Here is a 19,867-nt window from a genome sequence, read left to right as displayed (position 1 = left end):
AAATAAATAGAATATGCATAGGTCTCGATACATATATAATTGCTGTATGGTCGATAAGCAAGTTCTTATATATTAGATTTCTAGATAAAAAAAACATTTCCCTGTACTGTGTATCAGTTCAATGACTAAACAAAGTAAAAAAGTAATACAAATGATTTAACTGACCCAACTCTACCCAACTAATTTATGTGCCTCAGTTAGAACACTAATCTAATTAATAAATAACCTAATATACAGGTATTTACCATTTTTTTACATTGTAACTGCCTATGGCACAAGCTCCTCTCCTTACGGCTGTAGCTGCTGTAAGTCAGAGGTGATCAATGTGAAAGGCAACACATAAAATGTATTTACACTTTTCAAACCCTCTGTGAACTGTTTTGTCTGTGATCAGCATGATTGGTTAAGCATGGTAATTATATAATTAGTAACCACTTTGAGTGGTACAAAATCATAGAAACATAGAAGAGTGATGGCAGAAAAAAGACCAATTGGTCCATCGAGTCTGCTCCAATTCCTTTTATTCATAATTTTTGGCATTTTTTTTTCTTTTCTTTTTTGTCTAGATTTATGCTTGTCCCAAGCGTGTTTGAATCCACTTACTATTGACTCTGCTGGAAGTCTATACTAAGCATCAACTACTCTTCAGGTAAACTGCTTTGCACGATTATGCACAACAAAGACAAATATTTTGCCCACAGGACTTTTAAAGAGTCACACCTCAAACAATATCTATAAAAATAAAATTAACATACATTTAAAAACAAACATTGTCCAGTATCTGTATTAATAAACATAACTAGTACTACATCGAAATCACATAGAAAATAATTATTGTGTAGGACCTAGAGGCACCCTATAGATACCACCAATGATCGGAAGCAACTGTGTGACTGGTCTTGACGCGTTTTTACGAGAGGAATCTCGCTTCCTTAGGAGAGGTATATGAAAGTATAATTAAAGGGTCACTAAAGGAAAACATTTTTTTTAGCTGAAATGACTGTTTACAGGACATAGAGACATAATAGTTAACTGATTCCTTTTAAAAATGATTAAAAATAGATAAAAAAAACAATCATATAATGTGCCTGCAGTGTAGTTTCGTTTTTGCTGTTGTTTGCTGGTTCTCTGATGTACAGAGAGCCACTAGAGGGCAGTCAGCCAATAGAGAGCAGTGATACTTTGTCTAAAACTCCTCAGCACCAATCCAGTTTCGTTTTACACACAGCTCCTTGATTAGTGACCACCGTGAGAAATCTCCCAGTACTGTGGTTATCAGGAAACAGGCAACCAGGAAGTGTCCAGAACAAAGAGAGATTTACAGCAACATGAAAGCAAAAACGAACAATGAGGACATGAAACCAGGACTGCAGTAAGGTAAAGGAAGCTATTTAGCAAAAAAAAAAAATTCCTTTAGTGACCCTTTAATGCCAAATACTGGCCAGTTCACACTCGATTGGTGGTCAAGCTGCAAAATGAAGAGTAGACTCCAATGTACCAGTACATATGGTAACATACAGAATATTTACGCAGAATGCACCAAGAGGTCCGGTACCCCCCCCGTGAATATATCAAGTTTTTACCATCCCCCCCGCCCCTTCACAGCTCCCGGGGGGGGGGGGGTACCGATCCTCTTGGTGAGCTCTGCAGAAATATTCTGTATCTTACCATATGTACTGTTAAATTGGAGTCTACTCTTCATTTTGCAGCTTGACCACCAATCGGGTGTGAACTGGGCAGTATTTGGCATTAATTATACTTTCCTGTGCCTCTCCTGAGGAAGCGAGATTCTTCTCACCAAACACATTGAGACCAGTTGCACAGTTGCTTCAGATCGATGGTGGTATTTATATGGTGCCCTCTAGGTCCCACACACCAATTATTTTCTATGTGACTCTTTAAAAGTCCTGTGGCCAAAATATTTTTCTCTGTGTTGTGCATACTAAATTGGGACTGAGACACTACCCCAGCCCTTTCCGCACCAATTCTATCTTTCTGTCTATAGTACTTTCCAACATTACTCTTGAAATTTCCTCTTTGCTAGTTTGAAGTTGTGTTTTTGATCTTGGCTCTAAACTGGCTTCACACGGATGGCTTTCCCAATGGCACTGTGCAGCACATTCACATAGATTAAAGCGATCTCCTAAGCATGCTACAGCATGGCCAGGACCTTACTAGCTAGCTAAAATGCATCTGTATTGGATGGTGGTATGCTGGGAACTGTTACCTGCTTTCAGGATTTCCACTAAGCACACACAGATGTTTTCCTGGTGTAGGAGCAGGCATATTTTGGTTCTCTGGACCAGCGGGTCTCCAGCCTCCACAGCAACAGGGCCTTATGGAAGACAACCCTTCATTGTTACATAGGAGTCTCCATGCAGCCATGCCAACCTTCCTTCCATCTTCCACATCACTGACCTAACCATATCTCGCTGATTTCAAATCGCAGGACTGATCCAGCCTGGCACAGGGAATTCTGGGATCAGTAGTGCAGGGCTGGTCTCTGTTTTTTGTCAGGTTGTCAGACTACAATTCCCAGCAGCTACAGAGTAGATAAGAACAATCGGCATCCTCTTCCTGGTATGGCAGTGTTTCTCCTCACCCCTTATGCAGGGACATTGTGTGTGTAGTGGGAGATACATCACATGGAGCTGGCGTTGCTGGAAGAAGCCCAGGTGGCAACTCAAGCAGCTGCAGATGCAATAAACATTTTTATTTTGGATGACCTGTCGCCAGCAGGTTTTTTGTTTTAACTGTGTCCCATTAGGGAGATTGCCTTTAAATTCCTGTCCCATAGCCACAGCATGAAATTCCATCAAAGTAAGGTAAATCTCTGGTGGTTGGTAGAACTGATGTCCTCATTGGAAGATTTTGCATCTACAGTAGGTGTTTGTGATATTGTGTTTTTAGCACGACAGCATCGCGCTGATTCTCGGCGACATGGTGCCGAGATCTCGCCGACATCTCGCACTCACTGGAATAGTGACAGCACATTCCAACGTGCGCGTCATAGAAGCGACGGGAGATCTGACTTGGATTCCCGCCAATTCTACACGTGTGCAGCGTTTGTTATGAATCCTGAGGGGGAAGTCCCCGCCGGATTTTAAATAAAAATTCAGCATGGGTTCCCCCCTCAGGAGCATACCGGGCCCTTAGGTCTGTTATGGGTTGTAAGGAGAGCCCCCCTACGCCAAAAAAACGGCGTAGGGGGTCCCCCTACAATCCATACCAGACCCGTATCCAAAGCACGCTACCCGGCCGGCCAGGAAAGGAGTGGGGACGAGCGAGCGCCCCCCCCCCCCTCCTGAGCCGTACCAGGCTGCATGCCCTCAACATGGGGGGGGTTGGGTGCTCTGGGGCAGGGGGGCGCACTGCGGGGCCCCCCCACCCCAGAGCACCCTGTCCCCATGTTGATGAGGACAGGGCCCCTTCCCGACAACCCTGGCCGTTGGTTGTCGGGGTATGCGGGCGGGAGGCTTATCGGAATCTGGGAGCCCCCTTTAATAAGGGGGCCCCCAGATACCGGCCCCCCACCCTAAGTGAATGGATATGGGGTACATCGTACCCCTACCCATTCACCTGGAGGAAAAATGTTAAAGTCAATAAACACAACACAAGAGTTTTTAAAATAATTTATTAGTCTGCTCTGGAGGCCACCCCCTGTCTTCTTTAGCTCTGTTTACCAGGGGGGGCTTCTTCTTTGACGTCTTCGGGTGGGGGCCGCTCTTCGCCGCCGTCCGGTTCTCTTCCACCGCCGGGGGGGTCGCTTTTATAAAAGCGCCCACTCCTCGGCGGGTTTCCTCCGACGTCTTCGGCGGGGGGTGGTGTGCTTCTTCTTCCGCTATCCGGGGGGTCTTCTTCACTCTCCGGAGGTCTTCTGCTATGTTCGCCGCTCTCCGCTGTTGACTCGGCGCACCCCGGTTCTTCCTCCAGCTGTCCGGTGCCTTCTCCTTCAGCGCTGAACGTCTATCTTCTTCTTCCGTGCTGTGACGTATTCTTCTTCTTCTGGGCTGTGATGTCATCTTCTTCTCTTCTCCCGATGTTGACACGTCGCCTCTTCTCGCTGAAATGACCGGTGCGCGGCTTGCATCGGACCTATATAGGCCTCACAGTCCCATCATGCTCTGTACCTACCCATGCGATACCTACCCACGTGGGTAGGTACCGGAGCATGATGGGACTGTGAGGCCTATATAGGTCTGAAGAAGAAGAAGAATACGTCACAGCACGGAAGAAGAAGATAGACGTTCAGTGCTGAAGGAGAAGGCACCGGACAGCTGGAGGAAGAACCGGGGTGCGCCGAGTCAACAGCGGAGAGCGGCGAACATAGCAGAAGACCCCCGGAGAGTGAAGAAGACCCCCCGGATAGCCGAAGAAGACCCCCCCGGATAGCGGAAGAAGCACACCACCCCCCGCCGAAGACGTCGGAGGAAACCTGCCGAGGAGTGGGCGCTTTTATAAAAGCGACCCCCCCGGCGGTGGAAGAGAACCGGACAGCAGCGAAGAGCGGCCCCCACCCGAAGACGTCAAAGAAGAAGCCCCCCTGGTAAACAGAGCTAAAGAAGACAGGGGGCGGCCTCCGGAGAAGACTAATAAATTATTTTAAAAACTCTTGTGTTGTGTTTATTGACTTTAACATTTTTCCTCCAGGTGAATGGGTAGGGGTACGATGTACCCCATATCCATTCACTTAGGGTGGGGGGCCGGTATCTGGGGGCCCCCTTATTAAAGGGGGCTCCCAGATTCCGATAAGCCTCCCGCCCGCATACCCCGACAACCAACGGCCAGGGTTGTCGGGAAGGGGCCCTGTCCTCATCAACATGGGGACAGGGTGCTCTGGGGTGGGGGGGCCCCGCAGTGCGCCCCCCTGCCCCAGAGCACCCAACCCCCCCCCATGTTGAGGGCATGCAGCCTGGTACGGCTCAGGAGGGGGGGGGGGCGCTCGCTCGTCCCCACTCCTTTCCTGGCCGGCCGGGTAGCGTGCTTTGGATACGGGTCTGGTATGGATTGTAGGGGGTCCCCCTATGCCGTTTTTTCGGCGTAGGGGGGCTCTCCTTACAACCCATAACAGACCTAAGGGCCTGGTACGCTCCTGAGGGGGGAACCCATGCCGAATTTTTATTTAAAATCCGTCGGGGACTTCCCCCTCAGGATTCATAACAAACGCCGCACACGTGTAGAATTGGCGGGAATCCAAGTCGGATCTCCCGTTTCTTCTATGACGGCTCTGTCTCCATCGCGGCAAGCCAGCTCGGCGCTGGCTCCCGCGATGGGGCTCGTAGGTGCTCAATCTCGCCGAGAAAGGGAGCGAGATTGACACAATATCGCGTGCACCTACTGTATCCCTATTCTGGTGACCACCACAACATTTTAGGATGTGTTTTTCTGCTATGTATAGCATATTTAATTATCCCTATTCATATTTATATGTTTAGTAAAGGTGTGCAGAGAGACATGGAAATGTGCTAGCTGCAAAAGCCCATAAACGACCAATTGAAAAATAAAAATTATAAGTCTCAATTGGATGAGATTCTGCACTTTAGCCTAAAAAGGCCACTGTAAAAATGTAAAAAAAAAAAAAAAAAAAAAATATGTCAGGCCAATATTAAATGCTAAAAGGGGCATTTGTATAAATTAAGTATTTCTGCCTAGCTATCCACCAAAGCATCTATATGAAAAACAAAAACAAAAGTCATGTAAAACTTTTAATTATATATTTCTGCTAAAGAAAAAAATAATTATTGATGCCTTTTCTTGGAGGAGAGCATTTCCTCCTGGGGTTTATTTTTTTTATATTTTAGAGACAGATGTTTCTGCAATATAAAATAAAATTCGAGAACTTGTTCACACATAACAGATGCAAGGTAAAAAATAAATTTACATTGTGAGTTAAACCAGATGTTGTAAAGTACTCCATTTGATCCAAACAGTACACATTTATCCTGTCCAGTAGCAGGCAGTTTACACTTTAAAAAAAGCGGATATTCTATTAAGCTTACTATTGGAAATGTTGCTTACTTAAGATCAACAAAATTTTACCTCCGAATGATGTTCTTCGTTTTGCTGCAGAACCTCAATGCATAGCTCAGCAAGATGAATAACATCCCTTAGTTTTTTTGAAGGATCATCTTGATTTATAGATTCTAAAAAGGTAAATTAACATAAAAGTTAACAAGTACTACAGAATGACTTTAAGAAAAGCAAGTTATTTCTCAGTGACAAAAAGGGAACAGTCCTTTAGATAGAGATTTTTTTTTTCAAATTCTTTGTTTACACAAAAAAGTATACAACGAACCGCATCTAGCCCAACAGTAAGACCATATAACAGAAGGGGACAAAGAAGAAATTCACAACAATATAACAGATGTGAGAATGCATAAGGATAGAAAGGACACATCATCCGAAGACAGTTAGAGTGGTTTGAATTGAAAGCACCCCTTCACATTGAGCAGGGTGTCTTGAAATGGTAAAATCACCCCAAGTAGGAAATAATGGTGACATAGGTCCTTCGGATAAAAGACATGATAGAAACTGTTGAATATAGTAGAAAATCCCTCATTCTACTGTTCTCCCCAGAGTAAGGTCGAGAACCAGGTGTGGGGGGGACACTCATTTTTTGTTTGTAAGGGAAATAGATGGAGACATTTTATATCTTTCTATAACATAACATGCTGCTTAACAATTATTCAAAATGTACAGTATGCCATTATAGAAATAATTTTGCCAAATGCAAATTTTCCACCATATTAGTTTGTTCACGTTTTTTTGGTTTAACATTTAAACAAATTTCCATTGCATTAAAATGTACACAAAAAAGACATACATAGTGCAATAAAACAAAATAATGTAGAAAAGGTATTAAAAGGGTATGGCACATAGATTGGCATAGGTATGCACTAGGTGCATTGCAGTAGCATGCATAGGTCTTCAAACAGGAGCACATGCAGTACAAAATCCAAGCAAATGTAAAACTTAGCATCATAATACAGTCATAGAGTAGCACTGTGTGACACACAGTTTATTGGGAAGATATTAAATCACAATCTTGTCATGTCTGAAATATGGAACAGCAAGGGAGACCATACAGAAAGGGACCAGGCAAAAAAGAAAGAATCTGGCTAGTTTAGACAGTTAGGCCTTGTGCATCAATCCAACAGGACCAAATTTTGTCAAACCTTATTGAGGCAATTCCTACTAAGGTAAGTACGTTTATATATATATATATATATATATATATATATATATATATATATATATATATATATATATATATATATATTGTTGGTGAAGTCTGCAGCTTCCATCTAAGTAAAATTTCCCTTTTGGCATAGAATGTGTTGTAAAAAAGATCTGGGGCATAGGTCCAGTACTTGAGGATAAATAGTAGTTAATTGATGAGGGTGTAATGAGCCATATGCAAAAGTTTCCATTGAATAAATCTATCTCTGGCAGAGATAATTATGGGTAAAACGCTTTGTACCCCAAATTGTCCTCTGAAAGAGATGGGATAAAGGCTTTCCACTTGTAATACAGTGTCTTTAATCAAGCTGTGGAAGTGATATTTACAGAGTAAAGGGTAAAGAGAGGTTTACCCATCGTTTCAGCAATAAGTACACCTTCAAGGAGGTTAGTGGACAATGTTATACTGGATGGAAACTGCTTTCCCACTACGTGTCTTGGTTGCAAGCATCTAAAAACAGAGTTAACCACTTAAGCCCCGGACTATTTGGCTGCCAAATGACCAGGCCATATTTTGCAATTCAGCACTGCGTCGTGTTAACTGACAATTGCGCGGTCGTGCGATGTGGCTCCCAAACTAAATGTCTTTTTTTCCCCACAAATAGCTTTCTTTTGGTGGTATTTGATCACCTCTGCATTTTTATTTTTTTGAGCTATGAACAAAAATATAGCATCAATTTTGAAAAAGCAATATTTTGCACTTTTTGCTATAATAAATATCCCAGATTTAAAAAAAATATATATATATTTTTTTCTCAGTTTAGGCCAATATGTATCCTTCTACATATTTTTGGTAATAAAAAAAAGGCTATAAGTCTATATTAATTGGTTTGCGCAAAAGTTATAGCATCTACAAAATTGGGGATAGTTTTATGGCATTTTTATTATTGTATTTTTTTTTACTAATAATGGCGGCGATCTGCGATTTTTATCGTGACTGCGACTTTATGGTGGACACATCGGATACTTTTGACACATTTTTGGGACCATTGTCATTTTTACAGCGATCAGTGCTATAAAAATTCAGACTACTGTAAAAATGACACTTGGCAGTGAAAGGGTTAACAACTAGGGGGCGCTGAAAGGTTAAGTGTGTCCTAGGGAGTGATTCTAATTGTTGGGGGGGGCTACTAGGCAGAATAGGGGAATGCCTTGTTTACAAAAGCATCCCCCTGTTCTGCCTTTGCCGACCAAAATCGCGGGCCACCCGGGAACATCAAGTTCCCGGGAACTGCGGGCGCACTCATGAGGCACGCGATGGGCACGGGCGCCCACTGGGCGGCAAATTTAAAGGGACTTACAGGTACGCCCATTTGCCTGCCCGTGCAATTGTGTCAATGTATATCATCGTGCGGCGGTCGGCAAGCGGTAAAGAAGTTGGTAAACAGATTCTGAGTGTGTCAAAGGTGAATAGGGAACCCTGTGGCAAAATATGTTGCAGTTTTAATTCCATGGTTAGCCCATAGTTCAGGATTGTGTATTAAACTAAGATGGGGTAAAGTTGGTGTTACCTCACAAGGGGGTATGGGGAGAGTATGCTGCTGCAGAGCCATATCAAGCAGTAGCCTGCTGCGACATCAATAAAGTAATTTTCATGGGGGTGGTGACTGCTGGGTTAGATCTAAAGGCCAAATTGCTAACTTCAGCATATGACCCCATCAGGATCACTAAGTTAACCGCTGCATTATTCCTGGGTTGGGAAAACTACCACCAAACCGAAACCAAACCACTGCCCAGTAATAAAGTAAAAGGGTGGGGAGAGCCAAGCCTCCCTCCCAATGCGAGAGGCGGCGATAGTTTTGCTAGCCTGGGGGTTCGGCCATTCCATATAAAGAAATTACTCAGTACTCTAAAGTTTACAGAAAAATATGGATGGGAAAGAAACCAGCATTGGTTAAAGAAAAAAAAAATAGGGAGATGCACCATTTTCCAGAGGACGCAATAAAGGCTGCATCTACATTGAACGGGTATGCATACATTTAGTCAGAAGAGGAGTGAGAGTCTGCTTGCACCTTAAAACCTAGGTACCAAAATGTAGTTACCCGTTTCAGAGGTGTAGGAGCCATCTGAAGTTGAACATTGGGGTTAATGGAGAAAAGCATGTATTGTTTCAGTTGATTCATATACCAGAATAGGCACCAAAGAAGAAGATGAGCCCCAATGCAGATTGAAGGGAGTGCCTCTCATCACCAATGTATAGTAATGTATCATCTGCATATAAGGAAATCCACTCCTCCTATGAGCCCACCGGAATACCCTGAATAGAATCAGCTGATCAAATTAGAATTTGTTTGTTTAGTTTAAATGATTACAATGTCAACAGTAACAGTGTTCTGTTATGTGAAACGGTTATACACACTCAGGATGATGGAAGACAACTGTGTTTATAGCCCGAGTTAAAACGGTTTATAGAAAGGTAGCTCTTTAATTTAAAGGGGGCCTCTCAACAAGTAAACCTACCTTGGTGTAATTTATTCACAGACGATGACCAAACAATAGCAGAGGTCACTAGCTTCAGTACATGCAAAAAAAGTAAATATCAGCTTTGCTACAAATTCAAACTCACAGCTGCATTACATTTAGTAATATGGAAATATGAGTTCACACCTGCATGATAGTAAAGGATGAAAAAGTTCTCTACACTAACAACTTCATTACATAGTGATGGAGGAACACTTGAGCTTCCGCCTTACGGTTCTGAGGCAGTCCTCAAATTGGCAAACAAAACTACAGCGTCAACAGAGTGACGTCATCACACCAGGAAGTGTAACCAGGATATTCCCATACAACTTTGCTGTGCACACACTGACAGTTTACAATAGTTGGCCGGCTTCTACTGTCATCAGCGCTAAGTGAGAAGACTTTGATAAACGGGACACACTTAGGAGTCAGTACTGGATTTGATTGATTCCTACTGGGTATGCAGGAGTTGCCCGTCATACAGTTAACTGCTTAAAGATGGCTCTCAGTGTCATTAGGAGAAGGTAGAGCTGTGATTTAGCCTATCATAGTGATGTTTGCTACATGACCAAGTAGTATTACTGTCTTACTCCCTTCATATCCATGATACACTATTTTGGCACTTCTGGAAACATCTCACATTCATGTGAGGAAGGCTGCAGTACATGAAACCATCATATTTTCACTATACGATAAAGGAATAACGTTTGGAACTGTGCCTAACCATCTACATGCTATCCATTTCTATCAGCCACTACTTCCAGCTTTTACTACCATATATACACCTAGATGTTTACCAGTCCAAGCAGCGCATACTGTCGCAAGCCATATGAGATTGGAGTCTTATCTTTTAATTATAACATCTAGAATGACATTTTTCAATGACTATTGATTACACTTGATACAAGTTCTTTGGAGGTTACCTACAGTACCGCCATATTTAATCACTATTGTCGGTAGGGACTATTTGTCCCATATACATCTTGCCTTTTTGAATTTACTGGGATTCTACAACATTCAGCAACTGTATTTGAACTACACTGTGTCATCTTAATTTTTTTGTTATCAGTTAGAAATTGGTATCTCAAAACAATGGCTGAGTCATATACACCATCTGATGATCCCTTAAAAAAAAACCTGAATACTGGATCACTACCTAGATTGTTTTTAAATATTACTGTACTGTATGTGTGTGTGTTTTACGTTGTCTATTTCTTTTGGAAGGTATTGATATATCCACGCAGATGTTTTCCATACCATTTTAATTAAGTTTTCATTAAAATTTGATTTGACTACTCTGCTTTGTCATATTTTTGCCAACTTCTGCACTCTGTTACACACAGCTGCTGCTTTTTTCTTTTGCTTAGCTCTCCAATTGGCAAAGACCACATCTAACAGGTAAGTCAGCGAGCTGCTCAATCCTCACTTTGGGTTATTTTTTTACCCATACTTGTATATCGAGCTTACGCCTTACTTGTGTTTAGTATTTCTGAGCTCATCTCACACCTGCATGGTAGAGATGCAGAGGTATTTATGGGCTTGCATCTGCATGCCATTTAGGGATATTGAGGTGTGTCTGAGCTTTGACATAACACTTAGGGGTGTGGAGTCACGGATGATCTCACAGTTTCAGCAAAGCTGATATTTACAAAACTGTAAGTGCCCCATATTTAAGGTTTCATGGGGCACAGAAGTCTCAAGTGCATGAACAGGTGAGGTAATGTACCTGCTGAAACACGGTCATGCTGGTTTTTACAGATTTACTATTTGAAGTGCACTGGTCAAGGTTCAAATTATAGTAATTTATATGCAAATTCTTCTTGTCTCTTGTCTCCAGAGCCCCTGAAATTGGGTAGCTCAATATACAAGTAGCAGCCTTTAGCTTTTATTTGGCACTCAGCCACTCCTCCTCTACAACGGTCAGGAAAAAGCACAAATCTTCAATAACTAGTAAAAAGGTCAGGACTGAATTGGCAAATATCAGAGCTTCAACTATGCAATTAATATTTTTGCATACTAAATGTCAGAAATAGGCATTAAGGTATGTACAATTAACCTACATGCCTCAATCTTTGCATGATGCATGTCCAGAATATAAAATCAATAACCCAAAAGGAATCTCACAGGCAGAGCCCCCTGAGAGATTAAATAAGTTATAGGTTATTTAACTCTACAGCCTTTACCCAAATGCAATTTTGTCACCACAACTGTATGAAAAAAGTGTCACCCTGTCAAAGAACTTAAAAAAAAAAAAAAAAACACATACCAATCTGTTGGGTCACTACAGGCCACAGTAATGATGTAGTGTTTTCACAGCATTGCAGCAAGGGAGTGGACAACTAGCATACCCAAAAGGGATTCAGATGGTAGCAATCTTTGGCTATCATAGCTCAGCAAAAAAGCAAAGAAAGAATTAACCATTTGCTAGACAGGTGTAATTCATTTTTCAAGGTGGTATTTCAAAAAAAATGTTGTAGTGACAGAGTTCAATTTTTGGGTGAATCAGCTCTTCAACAAATAAACAAACAGGGTTACGTGTAGTAGGACACCATTAATAACAATGCCTTTTTATACACTCATGCAGGTGTCTAGAGCAGGGGTGTACAAACTAATACAGGTACTCCTCACTTAACGACCAGGTCATTCAACAAACTGGTTGTTAAACAAGTAGCCACAAGTAATTAATATTTTAACCACTTAAGGACCGCCTCCTGCACATATACGTCAGCAGAATGGCACGGCTGGGCACATGTACGTACAGGTACATCCTGTACATGTACCCAGTCGTGGGTCGCAGGCGCGCTCCTGCGACCCGGTCCGAAGCTCCGGGACCGCGGGACCCGCGGACACGATCGCCGTTGGGGTCCCGCGATCGGTCCCCGGAGCTGAAGAACGGGGAGAGCCGCGTGTAAACACGGCTTCCCCGTTCTTCACTGTGGCGGCTGCATCGATCGTGTCATCCCTTTTATAGGGAGACACAATCGATGACGTCACTCCTACAACCACACCCCCCTACAGTTGTAAACACACACTAGGTGAAATATAACTCCTTCAGCGCCCCCTGTGGTTAACTCCCAAACTGCAACTGTCATTTCCACAGTAATCAGTGCATTTTAAATGCATTTTTTGCTGTGAAAATGACAATGGTCCCAAAAATGTGTCAAATTGTCCGAAGTGTCCACCATAATGTCAGTCACCAAAAAAAAATCGCTGATCGCAGCCATAAGTAGTAAAAAAAAAGTAATAATAAAAATGCAATAAAACTATCCCCTATATTGTAAATGCTATCAATTTTGCGCAAATCAACCGATAAACGCTTATTGCGATTTTTTTTACCAAAAATATGTAGAAGAATACATATCGGCCTAAACTGAGGAAAAAATATATTTTTTTATATATTTTTGGGGGATATTTATTATAGCAAAAACTAAAAAAAATTGCATTTTTCTCAAAATTGTCGCTCTATTTTTGTTTATAGCTCAAAAAATAAAAACTGCAGAGGTGATCAAATACCACCAAAAGAAAGCTTTATTTGTGGGAAAAAAAGGACGGCAATTTTGTGTGGGAGCCACGTTGCACGACCGCGCAATCGTCAGTTAAAGCGACGCAGTGCCAAATCGCAAAAAGGGGCAAGGTCCTTTAGCTGCATTTTGGTCCGGGTCTTAAGTGGTTAAGCATTCTTGACAACTGTACTATATTGGGGAAAAAAGGTCTAAACACAAAACTCCAGCTCAATAAGGTTAACAGGCAAGTCATTTAAAGGAGGAGTATCTGTTGAGAAATCAAGTCTGTCAGGCCAATCTGGGGGCCTAACTGGAAGTCATGGAAAATGTGTTTCCATTAAAATAACATAGCTGAAAGGCCATACTAGGCCCCTTCCAAGTGACCCTCCCGATAGGTGTGGGGGCCTGGCCAATTTTACTCTACTGGGAAAGGTGAGATTTGCATACATCAGCTTTTATATCTTTAAATCTTTATTCAATTCTGAATATACACTTTTCACTGAATGTTACCCCTGCTCTTGCATTTTACATCATATGTTCAGCTTAATTTTGCTCAGGCTTGTAACGTTAAAGAATCATAATCTTAACCAAGAATAAATATAGGCAAAAGATAGATTTCCTACATTTGCAGTATATTTCAAAAGAAATGTCACTGGTTTTGTATTGAAGTAGCTTTTTCAGTCAGAAATGTTAAATTTTTTCCAAGGTCAGTCACACAAAGCTTTGCATACACTTCATCCTTTTTCATTTTCTGATCTATAGTGATTAAAATAACGTGCTAATAATAGTACAGATTCCAAGAATACATCTTTATTAACAGAGCACACCTCAGTTACCCACAAATATGACATGCAATATAAAAGAAAGTAAGGGGTAACTGTCACATGGCTTTTTTGCAGCACATATGATTAAAATTACCTTTCACAAGTAGAAGCTTGAAATGGCCATTCAAAGCATTGAAGCAAGGCTTAGAAAAAAACATTTATAACGACTTATACAAGAAAAATAGAACATTTTTATGATAATTTACTCTTATATGGAAGCTAAATGATTTATATTATTTGTGGGGGTGCATATGTTATGAATAAAATAAATAGAAGGCTAAAAAAGGTGCCTACCTACAGACATTAGATTGTGTCTGGCCATGTAAAATCAGATGGGCGTTGGTTGTTTTGGGGTAAAGAATATTTATTTGGGGAAACCTGTCACCAACCAAGTAATTTTCCTCCAAGTAGGCTAAGCCAGGGTTCACAGGTTAGGGTCATGCATAGTCCCCATAAACATATGAATGTTTCCTGATCAATTTATAAATGACCAAAGTGGGCACATGTTCTCTAAGGTTTACGAAAAGCTCATATATTGTTGATGCATTTGAAACATATCATTAGCCACTTCACACCCTTCCATAATGTATTTATGTTATTTCAAAACACATACAACTGCAAGATCACAAATACACATAATGACGCTTACCTCCGATGCTTGATCCCAAGTGTTCCCTCCTTCCTTCATGCTTTCCCCCTCCCCCTTCCCAGCTGTGACACTGGGACAGAGATTTATCACATTATTCCATAACTAGGATGTGAATGAGGGGTTAAAAAACCCAGAACCAGCGCAAAGTAGAGAGATAATGATTAACAACAACTAGAGTATTTAAAGTAATTAAACAGGTGAGTATTGATAAGGAGCAGCACATTGTATAAGAAAAAAATTTATTAATATAAACTAATACTAAATTGATTAAACCACGCTCTTTCCGTTTTAAAGTGCAAATGTACAAAGTGATTTCAACTAAACACCAACATGATAATATAATATGTGTGTAAAAAGTCCAAACACAAAATAAGTTCAATAGTGCAAATAGTGAATGTTCAAACAATGCATCAGTGTCCTCAGTCAATGTATCAACGTCTTCAAATAGTGTACACAATCTTCAAATCCCTGCTGAACAGTAGGTATATTTGACTGAAAATTCTTCCACCACCATCACCTGTCACACAACCTACTCACCAGACTTCCATGACCCCCTATTACAGGTAGTCATACAACGCATAAGGGTATATCCAGCAGGAGTTGTACACAATCCCAACATTTAACCGCCCTCCAGGACACACACCAAAAAGGAATCCAGATAGTTTGAGCACGTTCCCAGGCAAAAAATTATTTGAGGAGAGTTGTCTAATGGTTAATGGGAAAAATCTAAAAGAAAGGGCTTCCATAGTGAAGTATGTCACGATTGTATTAGAAAAACAGATAAAAACAAGGTAAAACAGCAAATTCTTGCACCTTAAAATTCCATGTGAATGGAGACGCGGTGGTGCGTTCCAGCTGCGCTTCAAAAAAAGGCGGAAATTATGTATCACAATCAAGCACCCCACCCGTTTTGTTGGTGCACACCAACGTCTTTCAGGGTCATGTGAGTTTTCCCATTAACCATTGGACAACTCTCCTCAAATAGTTTTTTTCCTGGGAACGTGCTCAAACGATCTGGATTGCTTTTTGGTGTGAGTGTCCTGGAGGTCGGTTAAACGTTGGGATCATCATTGGGATTGTGTACAACTTCTGCTGGATATGCGTTTTATGACTACCTGTAATAGGGGGTCATGGAAGTCTGGTGAGTAGGATGTGTGACAGGTGATAGTGGTGAAAGAAATTTCAGTCAAATGTACCTACTGTTCAGCAGGGATTTGAAGATTGTGTACACTATTTGAAGACGTTGATATATTGTCTGAGGACACTGATACATTGTTTGAACATTCACTATTTGCACTAATGAAATTATTTTGTGTTTGGACTTTTTACACACATATTATCATGTTGGTGTTTAGTTGAAATCACTTTGCACATTTGCCCTTTAAAACGGAAAGAGCACGGTTTAATCAATTTAGTATTGGTTTCTATTCATTCCATAACTAGGAGTTTCAAAAAATCCATTATATATTTATGTTTTATATAAATAACCAAAACATTAGTTATTTTAATGTGAAAAGTATTTAGTCAGTATTTTTTTAAATTACAGTATTTTATAGAAAGCACTTATTTATCTACATTGTTCCAACAAATGTCATAGTACTTCAAAAAGTGCATACATAATTCTACATTAGTCCTTGAAAGTGTCGAACAGATTTTTATTACATTATATCTGGTGTTCGCTTTTAGCAGTTGTAGATGTATTATGAGCGTAAATCCTCGTGCTTACATTTTTGTAATAAATAGTAAATTTTTAACACTACAAAATTGATCAGAACAGAACTCATGTTTGTAGTGATATCATATATAGTGGAGTCCGGTTAGATAATTGATATTTAGGTATTAGTATGACGACTATAAGTTATGTCCCGCAGCAATACCCCAGGTTCTCCAGAGAGTGCATTTTATTTGACTTCCAATACAGAACAAAGTCCAAAGTCCACAGAGGATACAAATCGAACAGAGGGCCAGATCCACGTACATCGGCGCATATATAGGCCGGCTCAACTCAGAGGCAAGTACCGTATCCTCAGAGTATTTCCGTCCAACGTTGCGCCGGCGCAACGTAAATTCCTATGCGTAAGCCGGCGTAATTAAAAGTAGGAAGGAAGTGGGCGTGTTCCATTGAAATGAACTGTAACACCATGCAAATGAAGGGCCGAACGAACGGCGCATGCGCCGTGACGCTGACTATGTACCGCGCCTCTCTGCGCATGCTCAGAACTAGGCCCGGCGTAATCACTGAGATACGCCCAGGGCATAAATATGCCCAGACATGCGCCAGTCGGGTGCAAAAGTACATCCGCTTGTTTCCCCCCCTGAAGCAAGGTACTTTTTGCTGGTTGGTTTGGTGCTGGGTTTTTTTGAGCCATGTCTGCTCCAGCTGCTAAGAGGAGGAAGCTGAACTATTCTCCACAGGAGAAGGAGGTAATAATCAGGGCCATGTCCCAGTTTGATATCTACCTCCATGGTGCAGAGAGTGCCAACACCACCAAGGCCAGGAGGACGGAGATCCTGGCGCAGATTGCGGCTGATGTGAATGTGTTGGGCTACGAGGTCAGGACCACCAATGACATTCAAAAAAAATTAATGATCTGCGTCGCCTGGTCAAAGGTAAGATGGCGAGGATGAGAGCTCATGCCAGGGGCACTGGAGGGGGACCAGCAACTACCTTGACGCTCACTCCTGAGGAGCAGGTAGTTGCCCAGTGCCTCCACAGGCATCAAGTGGAGGGAGTGGAGGGCTTTGACTCCGTTGAGGATGCCTTGAGGACAGGTAAGTGTGTTTTATCTCCTATCTGGTGTGTGGCATGTGTGGGGTGGAAGGGAACATGTGACAAGTGTGTGGGTCCTCCAACATGTGAATGTTTTGTGTCATCCACAGATGTGCAGGAGGGTGCTGGGCCATCTGATGCTGGTGGCTCTTCAACACCATCCCCCGGACATCAGTCCGAGTCAGACCCCCTGGCAAGCCATGACTCATCAGTGGAGGGGAGTGGCCACACCTCTCCTCAGGAGGTGGTTGAGGAGGAGGTGACCAGTGGAAACGAGGTCTGCCTCTATTTAGAGGAGTCTCCCCCTTTGTCTGGGACCAGTCAGCCCTCCATCAGGGGTAGCCCCTCCGGGTCCTCCCCCAACAGGGCTCCCCCCTCAAGGGTCTCCCCTTCTCCACGGCCCCAAGCCTCTTCTGGCCACAGGAAGGTGTCCAGGAAGACTAGGGGGTGTCTGATGTCCTCCCGGAACACCTCAGGAGGGATCAGGCCCGCCAGACCCGCCATCTGGGTGAGGTTGCCATGGCAGACAGCATGGCCTCCTATGCCACCATGACGGAAGCTGTCCAGGATGTTGGCGCAAATTCTGCTGCTGTGGTCACCTGCCTGGGGGATCTGCAGGCCACCACAGCAGGCCTTGTGGATGAGGTCCACGCCCTGGCAGAGGCTGTCAGGGAAAATACAGCTGCCATCCAGGCGGAGGGGAGGCAGTCCAGGCTGCTGCAGGCCGACACAAATGCGGTCCTCACCCACATCGCCCTGGCGTTGGAGGGCAGGCCGCCAGCTGTGGAGAGACCAAGGGATGCTGCTGCTCCTCCTGATTTCCCCCCCATGAGTCTCCCATGAGCCCAGAGTATATAACTCAGAGTCCCATCTCTTCCTAGACCTGTGCCTTCATATTCAGAGAATATTCTCAGTGACAAAACTGACCTCCAGAATTATATTGCCTATCCACTGAATGGCTGAGAAATTTGATTGGCCATCTTTGATCTACATCCTGTCTTTCAGAGTGACAGATAATGACCCCAGCCGGAGAAATGCCCTAATTTGCATAATTAGATTACAGACAACAAAGGTGGCCTGGGCACATCAGAGTCATTATCTGTCCTTTTGATATGTGTAGTAAATCTTGTTTGGCCACTAACCCCTTTGGTCAGCAAACACCCTTTGATGTGTAATCTTGAATGCCTGTAACACATATATATCGTGCCATACATATAACACAATATATGTAATACATATGTATATATATATATATATATATATATATATATTAATATTACAACATACCCCCACTTGGATTGGTTCTAACTACTAGAACTGATCCATAAATCAAGCAACAAACATCATTATGGTTTGAGGTACTGGATGCTTTACGAAGGCTCATATAAAATATGAAGTTGAGACTGGTTACATCTCTCTCCACCAACCTCTAAAATATCTCCATGAACCAGTTATTAGATAATATAACTTTAGACCATGACTGTAAAAGGGTTCGGTAAACATCCATGGCCTGTATAGCTGTTAGACCTAATTTCAAAGCTTGCTCTTTTTTTTTTTTTTTTTTTTTGAGTAAATCACATCACGATCTTAAATATTGTGCAAAAACGAGCTGGTGTCGCCATCCATTCTGACTTCATCACATCTCTCACCATCTCACTGAAAGTAAAGCTTGGTAGGTTTTGGGAGATCCAATCCACATAAGTCCAGGATTCTCTCATCTCCAGGCTCAAAGTTTTCATTTTTAAAGATGCTTTTACACACCAGCAAATCCTGAAATTCTACTTTCATCTTTATAGTAAGAAGAACCATTAATATATCAGCAGTCGCTTTCAAGGTCAAAAAGGTTTGGATACGGCAGTAAAAATTAACGTTTTCCTTGCACTTGACATTCATGAGCTTCACCTTCAATCATTAATCCACCAATCAGGACACTCAGTTCTTTTAACATCAAACCCTCAATATTTTCTGATAATAAAGCTGTAGTCCATCTACTTCTTTCCATTTCCTATTTGAGCAATGATGACCTGTTGTGTACCTGTCAAGTACCTGAATTTGTCGATTGCCAGCAACGATTTTCTTTTGTAATTTGCTGTAGGCCCTCCCCTCATTGCCTTTAATAGAGCCGTTACTTGTGTCATTCAGTCCATAATTCCACCAGAATATACCAACATATATATACCCCCACACAATGGATATTCTATTCAGACGAATCAGCAGTGGACATTCTTGCCAGTATTTTTTATGTAAGGTAGAAAGGTCTTTTTCATCCATATATGTCATAGCCTTCAGCCTATTATAAACAACTGATTCAACAATGTTTCAAATCATGACTAGAGTGATGAATTTCACTCACCCTCTTATAAATTTATGAAAACCACCCAACCTACTATAATTTATGTTATGCCAAGCCATTGTGCAGTAT

The 19,867-nt window shown here is 42.1% G+C and overlaps 1 protein-coding gene across 15 annotated transcripts in view; it reads right to left on the bottom strand.

The window, feature by feature from the left end:
• The window catches only part of CADPS2 (calcium dependent secretion activator 2), a 777,539-nt gene that overhangs the window by 246,011 nt on the left and 511,661 nt on the right, over positions 1-19,867 (bottom strand). For all 15 annotated transcript variants that reach the window (XM_040343717.1, XM_040343721.1, XM_040343726.1 and 12 more), the window contains one exon: positions 6,040-6,143. In XM_040343717.1, coding sequence (XP_040199651.1) covers positions 6,040-6,143 — 104 coding nt within the window. The remainder of the gene's footprint in view (positions 1-6,039; positions 6,144-19,867) is intronic.

The sequence above is a fragment of the Rana temporaria genome, chromosome 3, assembly GCF_905171775.1.
Source record: "Rana temporaria chromosome 3, aRanTem1.1, whole genome shotgun sequence".
Taxonomy (NCBI): domain Eukaryota; kingdom Metazoa; phylum Chordata; class Amphibia; order Anura; family Ranidae; genus Rana; species Rana temporaria.
Note: the sequence above shows the minus strand (reverse complement) of the source record. Positions and strands in the feature narration are given on the sequence as shown.